Consider the following 20,037-nt stretch of genomic DNA (forward strand, 5'->3'; position numbering starts at 1 on the left):
CAGCGATGGACTCCAGATGCCCAAACTGCAAGACCCTCTCACACCGGGAGAACGCCGCAGACTTGAACAAATAATAGGAGACAAGTGAATTTTTGTAATAAAGATTTCAATTTTCAACGTTCGCTGCTTTACTTTTCCAAATTGTTAAAAAAAAAATGAGCAAAGTAAACAAACGTACACATGCAATATGTTATTTGTTCACCCCGAAAAAAATCAAAGTCCAGAATTCGTAAATTGCCAACATAGCACGTAATTGCCAAATTGGGGTAGGTAACTAAGTGAAATATCGTATCTTTGTGTCAATGGTGGCAGAGCAGCCCTTGGCTGAACCTCGCCCGCTTAATAAAGAAAATTTATTATTATGATTATCTTCATCTTTGCCAAAAGTGGCAGAAAAGGCGAAGTAAAATCAGCCAAATCAACCAATCAAAAGTTTTCCATTTCGGGGTGTAGTGGTAAATGAAGTGCCATAGAATGGTGAAAATGTTTAGGAGGGTCTTGCGAAAAATTTGGATGGGGTGCTAGCAGGTTCTTTGGGGTTTGTGGATAAATCACTGGCCTCAACTTTTCGTCCTAAGCAAGAAATTATTAGATACTCGAATGTTAATTTTCAAAGTAGTAAGTGTTTCATCTCTTGTCCCGAAGCTTAGTTTTCCCAATGCTTATAAACACAGTTATGTATATTCAGCTACTCTACACAAATTTGAACATCTTAGTTCTTACTACCAATGAGCAACTTTCTTATTCTCATAAGTTCATTAGCTGATAGAAAACAATACGTATAAGAAGTTATATTTTTATTGTCAAAAATTGCCGCATAGTATTAATAATATACTTGCTCGTTTCAATGTTACCAGAAAAAAATCTGCAGAATAAGTGCAAAAGATTCGTAAGAAAAACATGTCTAATTTGTTGTCGCAACCTGATGCTCACAGAGACATCGCAGCGTTTGTAAATCTTCCCTGAAGACTGAAAGTGCCAATTCAGGCCTTTGCCTTTGCGGTATTTTTTTGCGGTGCGTTGTTTGTCTTCCCTCCCAAAGGCACGAAGAGTTTGAATTCAGACGGAAGCTCGTCTTCTGTGTAAAGGCGATCGGAGAAGAAAATTCTTCGCAGGCGGCAGTTGGCATGGACCTGCACTCTCTGAGCTTCGATGTAGTTGGTGCCGTAAGCTCTCCTGGTGAAGTCGGCCAGGTTGAACTGTACCTGGTTCCAGCCACTGTTCAGTCCGATGGGCATTGTACAAGCAAAAGGGCGGACCCTTGTGGTCGTCTGATAGTTGCTCACCCTAAATCTTCTTTTCATGTCTTTATCATCCAGCACCTATTGAATACAATAATGTAAATATTACATGCTATAATATCCGCCTTTTCAACTAGCCCTTGGAATGCAACGAGTCAGCGACATGTTCAATTGTGTTCGGCTGATATCGTTTACTTTCGTGTCTCAAGGAGCCAAACGCTGCTCGCGGCAAGTGCTGGAAAGTAACAAATCAGTGATGCCAGCCGATTACAATCGAACCTGGGTTCGGTTGTGATCGGCTGACATCGTTTACTTTCGTGTCCTAAGAGTAGTAGTATTTGTGGTACTACCAGGACCACTTACAAGTGTAGAAAAGGAGAGCTATTTGATTGAACAGCCCGATTTGCCTATACTTAAAACAAAGCCAAGAGGGGCTTATACCCCAATTCTTCTAGTGTGATATGCTCTGAATTTTTAAGAATTTTGAATTCTAGTGTAGAAAAGGAGAGCCTCAATCATCTGATTTGCCTATACTTAAAACTATGCCAAGGTCCCATATTATTTTATTGTTTAGAGTATGTTTTTCTGTCAAAATCCCAGGAATCTTGAATTCAAGTGTAGCCCCCCTCAGATTGATTCTGCCATGTATATATTTATGAGGCCCAGTGGAGTGTGGTGCATAGCCCCATGGTTTTTGTTGCCTTGTAATCGGGAGGCTCGGGTTTGAATTCTGATAAAATGTAAAGCCTCTCCTGATGGCAAAATGTTAATATTGTTGCCTTGTAATCGGGAGGCTCGGGTTTGAGTCCTGAGAGATTGAAATATGTGTGGCAAAATAATATCTCCACACGTGAGATTTTGAGAATAATTATTCCTAGTTGATAGCCCCCAGATCTGAAACCTGGTAAAAGTGTTATACAACAGCATAAAAAAGCAAAATTATTTTATATTTCGGGATCACCCGAGCCTAGGTTTTGCTGTTGTTTGGGTATAAAAGCACCAGCTCAGCCATTAACTGCTGTTATAATTGTTTTGACATATTGTCCATAGTTCTGTTTTTTCGGACCAGGAAATTGTATATAATAAACAACAACAAAAATGCCAAGTCAAAAATATTGCAATCAGTGTAATAAAAATATATCTAGTTCTCATTGGGCTAGGCACCGGCATATTTGCAACCGTAAGAAAAGCAGAAAGGCCACAAAAATGTGCCCAAGATGCCATAAAATATTAAGCAAGGCATATTACAAATGGCATAGGTGTAATTCTTATGTACAGTCATCAGCATTGCCCCCGCAACCATCTACATCTGGTCTGAAAAGAAAGCACGAAGCACCTGTTAATGCTGGACCTGCAAAGCAGCCACGCTATGCACCTATCCATAGCAGTTTTAATGCCCAATTAAGAGATTATCGGTTTGTATCAGAGCCAAGATGTGGCATTGAGAATTTTTTGAACAGTATAAATTCTGATCTGCAGGCAATTCTTAATGCACAAAATGGCTCTTATAAGCTCTCCCTCAAATTGTATACTCAATATAAGAAACCAAATGGCACAAAATTTACACAGCCCCACATAACAGAAACTGTACCGGTTTATTCAAATACAAATTCGGACAAAATAATAAGCAGGTTGATAGATCAATTGAATATGAAACACTCTGAATTTGCGGCAAAAGAGTCAGGATGGAGCCTATGCGGTTCATCACACAAGTTATATGTTAATATTTCTGAATTCAGCTCATTACAAGGATCTACATATGTGCCATTACCTGCCAATATCAAAAACAAACAAGCCGTGGTTAATATAAAAAATAATGACCAGAAATGCTTTTTGTGGTGTATTTTAGCTGCTTTGTTTCCAGTTTCAAGGCATCCTGAGAGAATAAATTATTACAAACAACATGAACATGATTTTGATGATGCAATGGAGGGTTTAGAATATCCAATGTCTGTTCAGAATATTGATAAATTTGAAAAAAGGGCCAAGCATATCAATGGCAAACAATTATCTATTAATGTTTTTATTTGTTCTACTGGCCATGGCAATTGCTTGATAGAACCTCTCAGAATCAGTACATTTGATGATGAATCTGCTGTTCCGATTGATCTGCTCTTAATTGAAGGGGATGGCACATATCATTATACTCTGATACACAGTCTTGAAGCTTTAGTCAGAAAACAACAAGGCAAATCCAATACAATATTCAAGTTGTGCAGAAGATGTTTAACTGAATTTGATGGTAAAAAAATAATAAATGGGGTTCGGGAAGTGAATGCAGAAATTGCCAAAAACAAGTTAATTGAGCATCTGAAATACTGTGGCAACCATAAACCTGTTCATATGGTGATGCCCAATCCAAGTGAAAATTGCAAATTCAAAAAGTTTGAAGCCTCGTTGGAACACCCAGTATATATTGTCTGTGATTTTGAATCGAACGTCAAACCTTATGCATTCTGCAATCCAGATCCTGAAGAATCTTCAAGTACACCATACCAACAACATGAACCTTCCAGTTTTTGTTATACAGTTATACGGGATGGTGTAGCTAGTGAGCCACACTTATACATGGGACCAGATGCCATCAAAGAATTTGCACATAGAATAGAAAATGAGTGCCGTGACATAGCATCTAACATCTTATTAAAATCAAAGCCCATGTTGCCTTTAACAGAGAAAGAGATTGAAGATTTCAACAATGCAGAAAAATGCCCGGTATGTGATTCTGAATTTTCAGATACAAATATCAAGGTGAAACACCATTCTCATACAGATGGTAAATTCTTAATGGCCCTGTGTAATAGCTGTAATATTAAGATCAAGAGACCAAGATTTGTCCCCATATTTTGCCATGGAGCATCCAATTATGATTTCCATCATTTGATCAGGTACGAGGGGTTTGACAAGCAGAATTTAAACATTTTAGCTGAAAATGATGAGAAATATATATCTATTAGCAAGATAATTAAAGTTGATGGTGTTCCTATTCACATAAGATTTCTTGATTCTTACAGATTTTTATCTGCTAGCCTGGCTACACTGGCAAATCAATTATCTGATGATCAATTCAAAATCACACGTGCTTCGTTTCCAAATCAGGACCTGAAATTAATTAGGCGGAAGGGTGTATATCCATATGACTATGTTACAGATTTTTCTAAATTTGATGAGTGTTCCCTGCCACCACAAGAAGAGTTTTACAGCAAAATCAGAGGATCTGGAATCACTGATGAAGATTATCACCATGCTCAGTTGATGTGGAACAATTTAAATTGCAAGACATTTGGTGATTACCACATGGCATATTTAAAACTTGATGTCACTCTCTTAGCTGATATATTGCAAGCATTCAGAAAATCTTCTATGCAAAATTATAAACTGGACCCAGTGTATTTTTACAGTGCCCCGGGCCTAGCATGGGCCGCAACGTTTTTGAATACCAAAAAGCAATTGGATCTGATCCACGATCAAGATATGTATCTGTTTATGGAGCAATGTATAAGAGGAGGGATGGTGCAATGTTCCCAGAGATATGCCAGAGCAAATAACAAGCATATTCCCGATTATGATCCAGCACGGCCATCAAATTATATACTGTATGTGGATGCAAACAGCCTCTATGGTCACGCCATGATGAAAAAACTGCCATATGCAGGGCTTGAGTGGGTTGAAAATTACAATATTGAAGATCTTCAGGACTTTGATGACAGTAACTATGGCCTGTTCTTAGAGGTTGATCTGACAATTCCAGATAATTTGCACAACATATTTTCTGATCTGCCCCCAATTCCCGAGGTTCAGTGCTCACCTGGCTCTAAACAGAAGAAGCTCATGATGACCCTGGAGCCAAAACAGGATTATGTCATATATTACAAAAACCTCCAGTTCCTGATGAAACATGGTGTTCAAGTGACCAAAGTTGGCAAAGTTTTGAGGTTCAGGCACTCAGAATGGTTGAAACCATACATTGATACAAACACAGAGCTTCGAACATCTGCAAAGAGCCAATTTGATAAGGCCTTGTTTAAATTGATGGTGAATTCTGTCTATGGCAAAACTATTGAAAATGTCAGAAAACATACCGATGTTAAAATAATTACTGACCCCAGCCGGAGCAAAAAATTGGTTGCAAAGCCTAATTTCAATTACAGAAAAATTTATGATGAGCACATGGCACTTTTCAACATGAAGAAAACAAAGATCAAGTTTGATAAACCTATTTATGTAGGGGCTGTGATATTGGAATTGGCCAAATTACATATGTTAACATTGTATTATGATGTGTTGAAACCTTTTTATGGTGATCGTGTAAAATTATTGTACATGGACACGGATAGTTTTATTCTTGATATTCAAACAGAAGATGTTTATCAAGATATGTCACAGCCTGAATTGTTTCAATACTTTGATACCAGTGAACATACAAAGATTCAACCCCACAACAAAAAGGTGCCTGGCAAGTTAAAAGATGAGACATGTGGTGATGTTATTGTGGAATTTGCTGGGTTAAGTGCCAAGATGTACACTTTTGAGACATGTAGTGGCACTGTTGCCAAAAAGGCCAAGGGTATTGGCAAAGTAACTGTTGAAAAAGATCTTCAATTTGAAGATTATGAAAATTGCCTCAAATCCCAGAATTCAATCAAAACATCAGAATCCAGAATCCAGAGTGTGGATCACTTATTGACTTCAAATATTGTAAGAAAAGTGGCCCTGGACCCACATGATGATAAGAGATGTATTTTATCATGTGGCATACATACTTTACCATGGGGTCATTGTGATTTGAGAAGTGGCAAACAATGCCCAATGACAGAGCATGATTTGAAATAAATAAACATGCCCATGAACTTATTTGGGTTCAAAAAACAGGTTATTATGGACCTGCCAACACCACAACCCTCTTCTGATATGCTGTCTAAACTGAGTGGCTTGTTAATTATTCATCTGAACAGCATACTTACAGATGTTGATGAAGAAACAGGTAAAACATTGTACATATTTAACAATAATTTAAATCATTACCAATTACCTGTAGGTGGGCAATTGCAATTTATTACAACCCCTGAGGGTGATGTCAAGATTTCAGTAGGGAGAAATATTTATAGAATTAAGCACTCAAACATGGTTTCTGGCACTGTATATACTGTTTCTGCTGGTGACTGCTTATATATTGAGGTCCCTGGATCCTATGACAAGCTTATACCCTTTTTTATAGAATTAAGAATCAGATACTCTATAATAAATAACCATTAAAACAAAAATGCCTAATGATATATTTGGCCATACAAGACATGAAGATCACAGTGATGAGATTTTGATGCTTGATGTCAGAGTCAAGAAATTAAGAAGTGATTTACAAGCTTTACAAACCACACTCAATGCCAGTCTTCAATTAGAAATTACAAATTTACAATCACAATGCATGGACCCTCTTCTTAAAATTGATTCTGAACTCAAAGTGCTGCTTCAAAAATATACTGATCTGGCAACATTAGATAATTTTCAAAGTTTAGAAGAAGCTGTAGCAGCTCTTCAAGCCAAATTTAAGACCCAGGCCACCAACTCCGAGCAATTGAAACAACAATTGGAAGAGCAGATAAATAATGTCCAGACACAGCTCCAAACAATTGTCAAAAGCATAAAATCACAAGAAGATTTTGATCTAGTCATTTCCACTCTAAAAGAACAGATTCAATCACTCCAGATACCTAATCTGGACCCTCTGAACAATGCCATAGCCGAGGTTAAAGAAAAAATTGAGACACTTGAAAATTTTATGAACAACTTGCCATCTTCTGATGCTTTGAGTGCAATAACTCGGAGTGTAGCAAATATTAAGCTGCAACTTGAAACATATGAAGATTTTGGAAAAATTCAAAGTACCATAACCCATCTTGAAGGTACAATAGCAGCAGTGCAAAGTGATTTGGCAAATGTACAAGAAACTCGCCTGCCTGGGATTGTAGATACACTTGTCAGTGTCCAGCAACAAATCACAAAGCTTGAAAACCTCAACACTGAATCTGAACTATCTCATTTTCATCATTTGATTGATGATATTCAAACAAAACTTGAAATTTTACAACAATCCACACCCACTCAGGCAGATATAGCCCTGCTCCAAAATGCTATGCAAAATGTGGCTGATGCATCTGAATTAAACAATGTAAAATTGGCACTTGAATCTTTGCAAAATACTGTATCAAATCTTCCCACATCACAGGAACTTAAAAATATTAAGAGAGCAGTGAATCGCATATTGAAATCAGAAGATATCAAGAATATCCAAGCAGAGATCAAACAACTCACTCAGACAGTGGCCACTCTTCCAACCAATCAACATATTAATGAACTGCATGCCCTGTTTGAGGATATCAGAAGACAGGTCCATGATCTTACTGCTCAAAATTCAAAATTGGCAGTTGTTGAAAATTTACAACAAATTGTAGCTAATATCAAGCAACAGCTAGGGACCATGGAATCCAATCAAGCAAATGCTCTGTCTGTTTTTGCCACCCAGCTTCAAGAGATTGTGCAACAATACAAGAAACTTGTTGTGGACATAAAAATCAAGCCAGGCCACGATGATGTTGTTAGGACCATCAATGAGCATCTTGAATCTGTAACAAGCAGATTGCTTACAGCAGAAAAAGAAATAACTGGCATAATCGAGAATCCAAAACATACAGTAATTCTTGAATTGTACAGCATCCCCAACAAAGAATATGATTCACCATTTACACCAGGTGGCAAAATATATATGCTGTCCCCTGCACAATTTTATTACCAGTTTTTTGTTGGGGGCACATTGAGACCAATCAAGATCAAATATTGGCATCAGCCACAGGCACACCACTACCCTACCTTATCAATAACAAATGCTGATAACAAAGTGAAAATCACCAGTGTAGAGTTAGAGGATTTTACAGACCCCAATACATTAGAAACAGCCTATGCTGAAGATGATGGTTCTCTGGAATTTAAAATACAAATAGGGGACAAATTATATTTAGAAAATCCTGCAGTCTCAGCTGCTGAACACCCCATAGTTGCAATATTCTTGTTTTCATATTATGTCTAGAGAAATTATTGTTGATGAATTACACAGACAAGCCAGACATAATTTTAAGAGACTCCCAGTAGTCACAAAAGGCATAGATGATTTATGGCAGAGCGACTTGATTGAGTTGTCAAGTGGACAGTTGAAAAACTTAGACAAAATCAACAAGGGCTACAAGTATCTACTCACTGTAATAGATACATTTTCAAAATTTGCCTGGGCTGTGCCACTCAAATCCAAGACTGGAACATGTGTTACAGAAGCCATCAGGACAATCATCAATCATTCAGGAAGATCCCCGCGCTATTTGCAAACAGATAATGGCAAAGAATTTTATAATTCAGTGTTTCAACAATTTATTAAAAGCCAGGCAATAAAACATTACTCGAGTTACAGTGATCTCAAGGCCTCAATTGTAGAGAGATTCAACAGAACCCTAAAAAATCTTATGTATAAACAATTTACCCTCCAAGGTAATTATAAATGGATTAATATTCTTCCAGAACTTCTACATAAATATAACAACTCTGTCCATTCCACAATCAACATGAAACCCTCTGAAGTAACTTCATCTGATGAGCAAAATTTGATCAGGACTGTTTATTATCCTAGATACCAGCCAACAACAAGAAGGGCCAAATACAGGGTGGGTGATCAAGTAAGAATCAGCAAATATAAGCACTTATTCAAAAGAGGCTTTACAAGAAACTGGAGCACAGAATTATTTACAGTGGTTCAAGTTAAACCCGGGACCCTTAATACATATATAATAAAAGATCATCGAGGGGAAATTCTCAAAGGCAGGTTCTATGAACAAGAGCTCAGCAAAACTAAGCAGCCTGACACATATCTCATAGAAAAAATCATCCGCAGAAAAGGCAACAAATTATTTGTCAAATGGCTGGGTCATCCGGAAAACAGCTGGATCGATACAGACAAAGTGATAATATGAGCACCTGGGATGTTATAAAAAGGCTGCCAGAACCTGAACAACAGAATAAGAGAAATGGCAACTTGCTGCCTGATAATATTAGGTGTCTTATTGTTGGGCCATCAGCTTGTGGTAAAACTACACTAATGGTTGATAATTTTTTATTGGCACCCAACTGGTTAGACTGGAAAAACAGGCACTTGTATGTCTTCTCTAAGAGCTTGGAACAATTAAAATATCAGCAGCTGATGAAGCTATATGATGGATTAGATATAGCCACTTTTGAATCAGATGTTAAGCCACTTCATGAATGTCTCGATAATTCTGTTGTTGTGTTTGATGACATTATACTGGATAATCAAAACAAGGTTAGAAATTTCTTTACACAGGGCCGGCACAAAAACATTGATTGTTTCTACCTGGCACAGACTTTTTCTAAAATACCGAAGCAGCTGATCCGAGACAACAGCAATTTTATATGTGTGTTTCATCAAGATCATACCAACCTCAAACACGTACATGATGAATATGTAGGTGGGGACTTGAGCTACAATGATTTTTCCAAGTTTTGCAGTAGGTGCTGGAACCAGGACAGTTATGGGTTTGTCACAATTGATATGACAAGAACACCCAGTAGCGGCAAATACAGAAATAAAATCAACGATTTTCTAGACGTTGAAACATATATAAATAACCATGAAAAGGCCAATCATTGATGATCTTAAGTTAAGAGATTATCTTGTAAAAAGATTCAAGGGATGGAAATCAGAGAACCGAGGAATTTATGAAAAACACAAACAAACAGAACAGCCTGTAATTGATGCTATTAATAATTTAGGTAAGAATATCAAAACTGTTACAGAGCAAAATCAAGATTTGATCACAGAGCTTGTGCCTGTAGCTGCAAGGAACATATTAGATTATCCATTCACCCCACTTTCCAGTATTCATACACCTAGTCCTGTTGCTCCTAGAAGAATTGAAGCTACTCAGGATCCTATTGAATTGGGTCTTCTTGCTCAAAAATATTTAACCACACCTAAAGACAACAAAGATGAGGTTTTTGGCTTATATGCCGATACAGAGCTTGACGGCAGCATCATTCATAGAATTGGCAATTTCAGAGTAACATTTATGGGAGATGATATAATTGTATATTCAGAATCTCGTCTCGGAGAAAAAGGTGGTTTTGTTAAATATCCCGGCACACCTGGATTGTGGGAACTGATGACTAGGAAAAGGCCTGGCAGCTATACAGATCAAGATTATGAACATTACAAAGAAATATTAATAAAATCAGATGCTCTATACCAGAACAATGATCCCACACAAAAAAGAGTCAAGTCGAGCAGTGGAGCAAAATACAATAATTTAATCAAGCCCATATGGTCACAGATCAAGACTGGCAGTGGAATCAAACAATACAACACCCTGCCCAAAGAATTTGTGTGGGTTGATGATGTCAGGAAACTTGTAGATAGGTTATTGGTGATAGCTGGGGAGGAAAATGCTGGCAACAACAATTTTTACAATGAAAAGGTTGGAATTATGGACATGATAAGCACAAAATTGTCTAATTTTATAGTGAATGACCCTAAGGGGATTGGATATCTCATAAAAATTATTAATACTCTACCCCCCAAATTTTGGAATATTTCTGAGGGTCGGGGACTGGTGAATGACATTATAAACAAGCTGCCATTTGAACTACATATTCCAGGCTATCAGTATTGTGGTCCCGGTACAAAATTGGATCATAGATTAAACAGAGGGGATCCTGGTGTTAATCCTTTAGATGCTGCTTGTAGAGACCATGACATAGCATACAACACACATTCTGATCTTGACAAGAGACATGTTGCAGACAAGAAATTAGAAGAGGCTGCATTTGGTAGATTTGTAAGCAAAGATGCTTCTTTGAGTGAAAAAATAGCAGCATTGGGGACCACCATAGCTATGAGCACCAAACAAAAACTGGGGTGGGGGCTGTGAATATATATATAATAAACCTACAATGAAGGCCAAGGGTGTTATGTATCAAATACCTTATGCAGGTCTCAAATCTCTTAAAACTATTGACAGTCTTTTGACCAAAAAGCAGCGCAAGAAAAAAAGCTCTTGTATTGCAAAGGGACATGGTATGAAATTGTTACTTAGTACCCCCCAATTAAAAAAATTACAGCAATCAAGAAAAAAATCACATGTGGGGGGGTTTATATTTACCATCCCTGCCATCTTAGCAGCACTCGGGGCTGTTGGGAGCTTGGCTGGGGGATCAGCTGCCATAGCAAAAACAGTAATAGATGCCAAGAAAAATAAGGCAGAATTAGATGAGCAGAAGCGCCATAACCTGGCCATGGAGAAAAAAGGCAAAGGTGTTAAGAGAGCCATGAATAAGTTTAAAAAAAACAAGAACCGCTTACAAACCAAGATATTGAAGCTTTAATCAAGCCACTGGGCATCAAACATTTTAGGGGTGTGTACATGTCTGATTCTTTACCAGAACATCCACTCAACAAAGAGTGTGGCATTGTTAATTTGGATAAGTTCAAAAATCAGGGCACTCACTGGATCTGCTATCTTAAATATTTAAACAATGAGGCATTTGTGTTTGATTCATTTGGAGGGGTTCCACCTGAAAATTTAATAAAATATCTAAAATCAGCTAATCTTTATTACAATAATGCCCGTGTTCAAAATTTCAAAGATGTTAATTGTGGACATTTGTGTTTATCAGTTCTTAGATATATGTCTCAAATAAATAAACCATCAATTGAAGATTTTCAAAAGGCCTTGTGGTATTTAAAACATCATGGGGGTATTTCATCTCACCAGCCAAAATTCAATATTGAAACTCAAATTACATGATGACATAGTGTATCCCAAAACAATAGCTCTCAGAGCATTTTACGGCATGTACTTGATACCTAATATTACACACCACAACAACAAAATTGCAGTAGGGGATCAAAAAATTGTCATCACTCCAGGGCAATATAATCTGTCCACTCTAAATGCTCAATTACCCAGAGGTGTAGTGTTAAGTCAAAATTCTGTCACTCACAGAGTAGAGATTGTATCTGCTACAGAAACAGTGGATCTGGGTACTATAGGAGAGCTGTTAGGCTTTGAGAACAACACAAAACTTGAAGCGGCCATCAAACACACTGCTATGAATATACCTAAATTCTTAGCCATAGAGACTCTGAATATTCACTGTAATGTGGCTGAGGGTATGATCACCAAATCAAATGGCATAGGCACTCACAAACAAACTGGCATCATTGCAACATTCAAACCTAATTCTGAATTCATGGAGCCCATCATCTACAATCCATCCCCAACATTATATTTTCCTGTGTGCCATAACAGAATAGATAATATTGAATTGATGGTCACTAATGAAAAAGAAGAATTAGTTGATTTTGCTGGAGCCACAACAACTGCAATCATAGAGATTAACATTTAAATAAAAATACATACAATGGAAAATATTGAGAGTTATGAGCTACAATCATTCCCCCCAAACAGGAGGACATTTGCAAATTTAAATCAACCCAACACAGAGATTGAGGTTGATCTTGATGTAGGGGATGGATTTATACACCCCCACAGAGCAGATCTATACATCAAATTTGATGTTGTAAAGCTCGATGGAACAGATTATCCGGCAAATTCAAACATAAGATTGGTGGATAATTTTGTGCCGCATCTGTTCTCTGAAATTGAGATCAGAAAGCATGGCGTTGTTATAAACAGAGTGGATTATCCCGGCATTACCTCCACAGCTTTGGCCACTCTAAAATTATCCAAAACCGAAGCTTCATACTACAAAATCGGTGGATTTGAGGCTGGTGATAAGATATTATCTAAAAATCACACAGTGCTGTTCCCCATGCGCCTATTGCCAGGATTCTTCTCGGATTACAAAGATATTATGTGGAAGGGCGGGTTAAGAATTACATTTAGAAGAGCTGCAAATGATAATAATGCTTTGATGAGGTACAGCACATTAAACTCTACAGGGGAAGCTCTGCCCAATACCCTACCTGATGAAGGCAAATGCATTATTCAGACTATGGAGCTAAGAATCCCTGTTGTTGAATATGAGGCCAGTTACGCTCTTAAACACAAAGCTGATATAGTAAAAAATCCACAGGTTCCTCTGCAATTTTACACATATCAATCTGTACAGAAGCCTGCATCTGGCACATATTATGAGTTTGATGCTACAAATTCATTCTCCAGCATTCAATTTGACATGCCTGATTTTGTGGTGGTATTGTTTCAGACTGGAAGACACAATAATCAGGAAAAAAATTCAAGTAAATTTGATAGCTGCAACATCAAGAATATATATCTTAAAAATGGCAGAAATGAGGTATTCCCTAGAGAAAATTATAATTTAGACATGTCCAAGGATGATTTTCTTAAATTATATGAGGCTTTTTCGGCTTTCAAGCGTGTCACTACTGGCAGTACTGATATGTATTACTCACCAGATGAATTCAAAACACAGAGACCCATGTTTGTAATCAACACTTCAAAAAGGAAACAAGTTGTGGTTAATGACAGGACAAACATTAAAATTATCTGTGAATTCCACGAGGCTTTACCAGATGACACCATATGTAGTGTTATTCTCATAGGTGAAAAATCATATGTTTATGATGTAAGAAATGAGAGAGTCACGGAGCAATTCTAGAGGTCCGATTCAAACACAGAAGCCCCTTGATTACAAAGCAATAATACCAACACTTTGCTGTCAGAGAGGCCCCAGACACTCTACCAGCTTTGAAACCTCAACTGTATTATCAGCTAGCAGTGAATATCTTATGTGTGGGCAGTTGTATATATTTCAATCTTTTATCAGGACTCGAACCCAAAGCCCCTGATTACAATGCAACAATATTAATACTTCTCAATATGGAATATGCCCACATTTTACTGGGTTCTGAGACCCTTATACAGACAAAATTGGATTTTGAACTGCCATAATATTTTCTAAGTCTTTGCCTAGGCTCATATTATCAGAATAGAATTGCTTTCAGCATGAAGGGGGTGCAGTTCATTGCCACTGTGTGAAAATATGTATTTTTATCTCAATAATCTTTGTTACACTTTTACATGTCTGCAACATGTTACACTTTTTCCCCCTGTCGCACAGAAAGATTAATGCCCCCTTCAGTGAATCGTACAGAAAAATCATTAATGCTCCCTTCTAGCGTGTAGATTTTATCTCTTGCGTGCCGGCAGGACATGGAGGCAATTAATTATGCCTACCCACTATTCTTCTATTGTATTGAGCAAGTGGTTATAAAACATGAGAAAATAAGAAAATTGAGAAATTCAGTTTTTGTACAATATATTGTTGTAAAACATTGTTTTACCAGGGTTTCAGATTTGGGGGCTATCAACTAGCAGTAATTATTCTCAAAATCTCACTTGTGGACATATTATTTTGCCACATGTATTTCAATCTTAAATATTTTATCAGGACTCGAACCCCGAGCCTTTTGTTTACAAGGCAACAATATTATCATTTTGCCATCAGGGGAGGCTTCATATTTTATGAGGACTTAAACCCGAACCTCCACACCTGAAAAATTAGGGTATAAGCCCCTCTTGCCATTGTCTTAAGTATGGGTAAATCTATCTGTTGAGCCCTCGCCTTTTCTACACTAGAAATTCAGAATTTCTTAAAAATCAGAGCATATCACACCTGAAGAATTGGGGTACAGGCCCCATCTTGGCATTGTTTTAAGTGTAAGCAAATCTGATTGTTCAATCAAATAGCCTCGCCTTTTCTACACTTGTAAGTGGTCCTCATCCTATATACTTTTATACTACTCCTAAGGACCCGAAAGATGGTCGTGGTAGCTGCTGAAAGCAACGAATCAGCGATTGCTTCGGCTGTGTTCGGCTGACATCGTTTACTTTCGTGTCTGAAGGAGCCGAACGCTACGTGCGGGAGAAACAAATGGGTGCCAGATACATAGCAAGTTGCCAAACCTACAGTAAGGATATTCTGTCGCTGTGAGGATCAACATTTTAAAATAAAAAGGAAAACAAAGTTCAAAAAAGGATTTCATTTTTTAAAAAAAGGACGCTGAAAAATAAACCGAATATGTAAATGCAGAAGTGTGCTTGCAACATCACTGCAAGACAGCTGATGAAATCGTCCAGCGTGAATAAAACATATATGTTCAAACTTGTGTCCTCCCTCCCTCCCCTAAATCTTATGAAGTAGTACCTCTGTAGTTAATAACGAGATAAGAAATTTCGTAAAAGTTGGTGGCAAAAAACTTGACAAACTTCTGTCTTTTGTTTTTAGTCCCGATTCCTACATTTTGCCATCTTTTTATTTTCTACATTTCGTGTTATTTTTTTCTAGGGAGTGAAGCTGTGCCAAGAGGGTGTTACAAAACACTCAACGTTCAACTCCTTGAGCACGTTACTGGCTAATTAGAACAACTTAAAAGTATGAATATCAAGTTTTTTGAGCCACACGAAAATGTTTTAATTTCATGCAACCTACCTGGATCTCGAAGGTGAAATACTTCTTCATGTTCTTCACAACAAGCACAATGAAAGGGAGCTTTATACCCAGGGTCTGCTTAGGGTCTGCTGGACATGTAATGAATGTTGTAGCGACATTGGCTCCTCCTATTTCAAGCACTAGCGATCTCACTTCCTCGTCTGTAATACGCTTGATGTGGCCATTTCTTACCTGGAAAAACATTCTCATAAGATACGTATTTTCTGAGCGAGAAATTATTTTGAAATGCATATTTAAATAAAACAGGTCCACCAAGGCGAGGAAAAACTGCGGCCAACTCGTGAACCAAAGTTGGCAGTCATTTGTTTTCTCCTGTCGCTTTCCCTTTGTACACGATTCCTCCCTTTCTTCAGTGTCAGAAAATTCAACAGCGTTAAATATTACGCCTCTGCTTTCGCTGTATATATCATACCCCTTCATGATGGTACAAACATTTCGCATTGGATAAAGGTGATGACGACGATGTGCTGAAGAACGCCGCACATTTTGATAACACAGGAACAGGATCACACGGTAAGCAGCTGATTCTATCACCTTCGGTTGGAAATTCGATGACAGTGCCACGAGGATTTTCTCTTCTTGGTCGAGCTGTACTTACAATAACAGTCAAAATACACACGTTTTTTACTCTGTTTCAAGGGCGTGTCGAGAGGAACGGGTTGGGAGTTCGATCCCCCCAAATATCTGTGTAATACTACAGAGCAACCACAAGGAAAGGAATCATCGGCCAAAAGTCTCCGCGCACCTTCCCCTCCATCGGTTCAACTCCGATCCACTCTGGCCCTCCCCTCCTAGCGGGAATATGATGCACAGAAGGCCCGGGTCTGCGCAGGTTCTTTTGCCTGTGGTTCCAGTACAAAAATAAAGTAGGTAATATTGTTTTTTTTTTGTTTGTTTTTTTGCTAACTTCTTATACATAGCAGTGAGGGATGGGGTGGTTGTGTAAAGGGGAGCGTGAGAGTGTGTATTAGGGCTGAGCAATGAACCAATGCCTATACTCTCGCCGATTCCCACCGACGCTACAAACTACAATATTATAATAATTAAAAATTGTTCAAAATATTGATTAATATTAGTGTGCATAAATAGGGGAAGTAAGGGTAAAGTGGCCAGTGCGGGCAAAGTGGCCATGTGAGTTTTCTTCGCTGTATAGCGCTTCCGCCATGCGGGAGCCGGGCGAAACAGTCGCCACGGATGCTGTCCGTGTTGTCTGTGACTTTGAAGCGGGCGGCTGCACTTTTCTAGATGTGAACTCATTTTATTGTTTTTTTCGCAAGTCTGATTTTAGCTAAGTGGTACAAATTGTTGATTATAGCTAAATAATAGTAAGCGTTATAATTATATTCTCTTGTGCTGTTTGATCAGCGTGAAATAACCTTTTAAATGATGTGTCTTTGAAAACGCTAAGTCATGTAGGTTAGACGTTAGACCACAGTTTTTGCAATGGCGTCATTCCGGGCAAAGTGGCCACGAAACAGACAGACTCGATTGGATTGATTTGTTGTTTTAAGTCCACTTTATGCACAGTAAGGCTAACCGGGACTGGACCTACAGTTTAAAGTGGGATCCGAACCAATATGTGTCTCCAAGACAGACTCGAAAGGCAATGAAGGATAGATTAGATGTTTAAAATGTAAGAAGTGGGCACATGAAGAGTGCGCTGGTTGTGACGAAGAAGATGACGAGTTTGAGTGCGAATTTTGCAAATAGGCCTACGCCTAATTCTTTATTGATAGACTATTGATTACGAATTACTATTTACATTATCTTGTAAAGATTTCATACTTAAAAAAACATAATACTTATTCTTAATGTGTATTACTTCAGCTTGTGTTGATTAAATACACACTCTGAATCAATGTGATTTGTTCATTTACCTATGCAGGTAAAATGGGAAGGGACTGGCCACTTTACCCAACCTAGGCGGGCAAAGTGGCCACTTTGTACATTTTTTAAAAAAGTAACGTGCACATTTTTAAACAACAAGAATTTAAAAAATAGAAATTGGAAGTAACTTTATTATACTTACTATTGGTCTATGTTTCTATAACTTTGCTGATTAAAAAGATATGATAAGAATTCATCAAACCTTAGAGTGGCCACTTTACCCTTCCTTCCCCTATATGCATCAATTTATCAAGAGTTATCATTCTTGAACATTTTAGAGCATGTCAGAATATTAAATTACGTGCCATGGAATCACAAAATACAGTTTTTTTAAACACTAAACTGGTGCAAATGTAACAAGAAACTTTGAATTTTGCACAATTTTCAGGACTCAAGTCACCCATACAACACAATCACCAAGGGATATCCACATATGTCCAGATCACATCCATGGATATTATGGATATCCATTAGAGACCCATGCGATATCCCATCCTGGATATCCATAGGACCTTCATGGAATATCCATATAGGATATAGGCTCCCGACCTGTGTATCCAGAGGATCTCGTACCTTGGATATTGAGAGAATCTCCCCCTCCTTGATATCAAGAGGACTTTACGTTCTGGATATCCATGGAATCTACAATGCAGGATATTCATGGGATGTACGGTATATGTTCGAACCTGGGACCCCTTGATTACAAAGTGACGACGTTACCATTACGCCACCGGGGAGGCCTGCCCAGGCATGGACCAAATTATAAACATATTAACATCTTGACCTATATTCAATGAAATTTATGTGATTTTGCAACCGTAAATGAGAGATAAGAATTATCTACAGGATTTGTTGAAATTCATGAAAAATATTTAGACTAAAGCTATTTAAAAAATATCGACATACTTTCTAAATAACTTAGATCTCAGTAACATACTTGCTTATCCCAAATAGCTAATGGTCTGCTGCCGCAACTGAAAAATATTGACAGGAAACCACTCTGGTAAGTGTTTTTGAACATGGCTCCTTACTGTTGTAAACGCAAGATCGATTATAATTCTGAAAATAAATCGCAGATATGTAACAGACACAGTGATACAGACCTAAGTTGTCGAACATATAACTAGTAAAGTATTCGTATAAGTTTGGTAGGGCTTGTGTTGTATGGTATCGAGACGAGGCTTGGTAGAGTCTCGGTCTAGTTCTGAATTGTAGATGTATGTCCCGTTCTTGGCCTCTTTTCGATTTATAAACACCGGTTTCGTTCATATCTCGGTCTGGCTTTATAATTACTATCAACAAAATATGAGACTACAAATAATCGGCTTGTAACTAAACGATGGGAATGTCTGGAGAAGTTGTGGTTTATGAATATCACACCAACGTCTCGAACGAGACCGAAAGTCTCGGACATTCGGTCCAATCTCGAATTTTGAAACGAGATCCAGACTTGTTCTCTCCCCTACTTAGATTCAGGTATGATAAAAGGGACTACAGCAACTGTTTAAAGTTGGATCTGAATATGCCCCCGCCCACCAAGATCGAACACAGGACTCTTTGATTTCAAGCCTGCTGTACTTAGTACATGCTAAACTATTTCCTACTTCAGACAGTTGAGTAGTAACTGTATAAATCGTTCCGCTGCTACATATATTTGAATGAGCCCATCAAACATTTTGATAGTGAAAAATTGGGCAGAAAACGAGTAGTCTGTGGATGTATTTTTATCTTGTTGTGGAAAATTAAGGTTAAAAAGCAGCATAACGAAAGCTAATCATAATTGAAACTACAAGGAAACGTCCACATCGTAATTATTAGTCTGCTAAGACTAGAAAATAGTTATTATGTCATGTCACATTTATTTTCAATATGCATGAGCTTTGCGTTGCAGAACGTGAGAAAACAGTCGTATTGGAATGAACGATTTTGAAAAACTAACACTAAATTTTAAATGCCCGCTATCTTTATTAATTGAGGTAGACTGGGTAATTAAATATAGGTATACTATCTTGCTGATTCTGATTCAACACATAACACAAGGATACTCTATATAAATTTCACTTACCCATAAAATCCAGCGCAGTGTGAACTTAAATCTAACAATCTTGCCAAGGCCACAGGAACACACACACAGCACAGATAATTCACTTCACAAATGAATTTATACATATGCAGTGCCATCTGATCGAAATACAGTGGAAGAAAATGAAGCAAAGTGCAACATTTGAACGGAAGCAAAACAATAGACAAACAGATAAATAGGCGTGCGTCCGGGGGGGGGGGCAAGCGGGGGGGAGTTTCACGCCTAATACTATCAGATAATTTGTGTAGTGGAATCTTATCGCAGTTATTTAAC

At 37.8% G+C, this 20,037-nt stretch overlaps 1 protein-coding gene across 1 annotated transcript; it reads right to left on the bottom strand.

Annotated features, from left to right (window-relative positions):
* Positions 1-782: 782 nt before the first annotated feature.
* LOC145991568 (cilia- and flagella-associated protein 20-like) lies at positions 783-19,822 on the bottom strand. The gene is made up of 4 exons (XM_083127610.1): positions 19,747-19,822; positions 18,619-18,740; positions 15,774-15,965; positions 783-1,322 (listed from the first exon to the last, which is right to left on the bottom strand). The coding sequence occupies exons 2-4, from the start codon at positions 18,700-18,702 to the stop codon at positions 984-986; spliced, it is 615 nt and encodes a 204-aa protein (XP_082983736.1). The 5' UTR covers positions 18,703-18,740; positions 19,747-19,822; the 3' UTR covers positions 783-983.
* Positions 19,823-20,037: the final 215 nt, after the last annotated feature.

The sequence above is a fragment of the Lepisma saccharinum genome, chromosome 8, assembly GCF_977018435.1.
Source record: "Lepisma saccharinum chromosome 8, izLepSacc3.1, whole genome shotgun sequence".
NCBI lineage: Eukaryota > Metazoa > Arthropoda > Insecta > Zygentoma > Lepismatidae > Lepisma > Lepisma saccharinum.

What these genes read in the sequence shown, in the direction of transcription:
- LOC145991568 (XM_083127610.1), bottom strand. Translation starts at nt 18,702, where the DNA reads ATGTTCAAAAACACTTACCAGAGTGGTTTCCTGTCAATATTTTTCAGT. An exon ending in TAGCTATTTGGGATAAGCAA is followed by an intron (nt 15,966 to 18,618) that starts GTATGTTACTGA and finishes ATGTTTTTCCAG; the next exon opens with GTAAGAAATGGCCACATCAA. An exon ending in ATTTCACCTTCGAGATCCAG is followed by an intron (nt 1,323 to 15,773) that starts GTAGGTTGCATG and finishes TGTATTCAATAG; the next exon opens with GTGCTGGATGATAAAGACAT.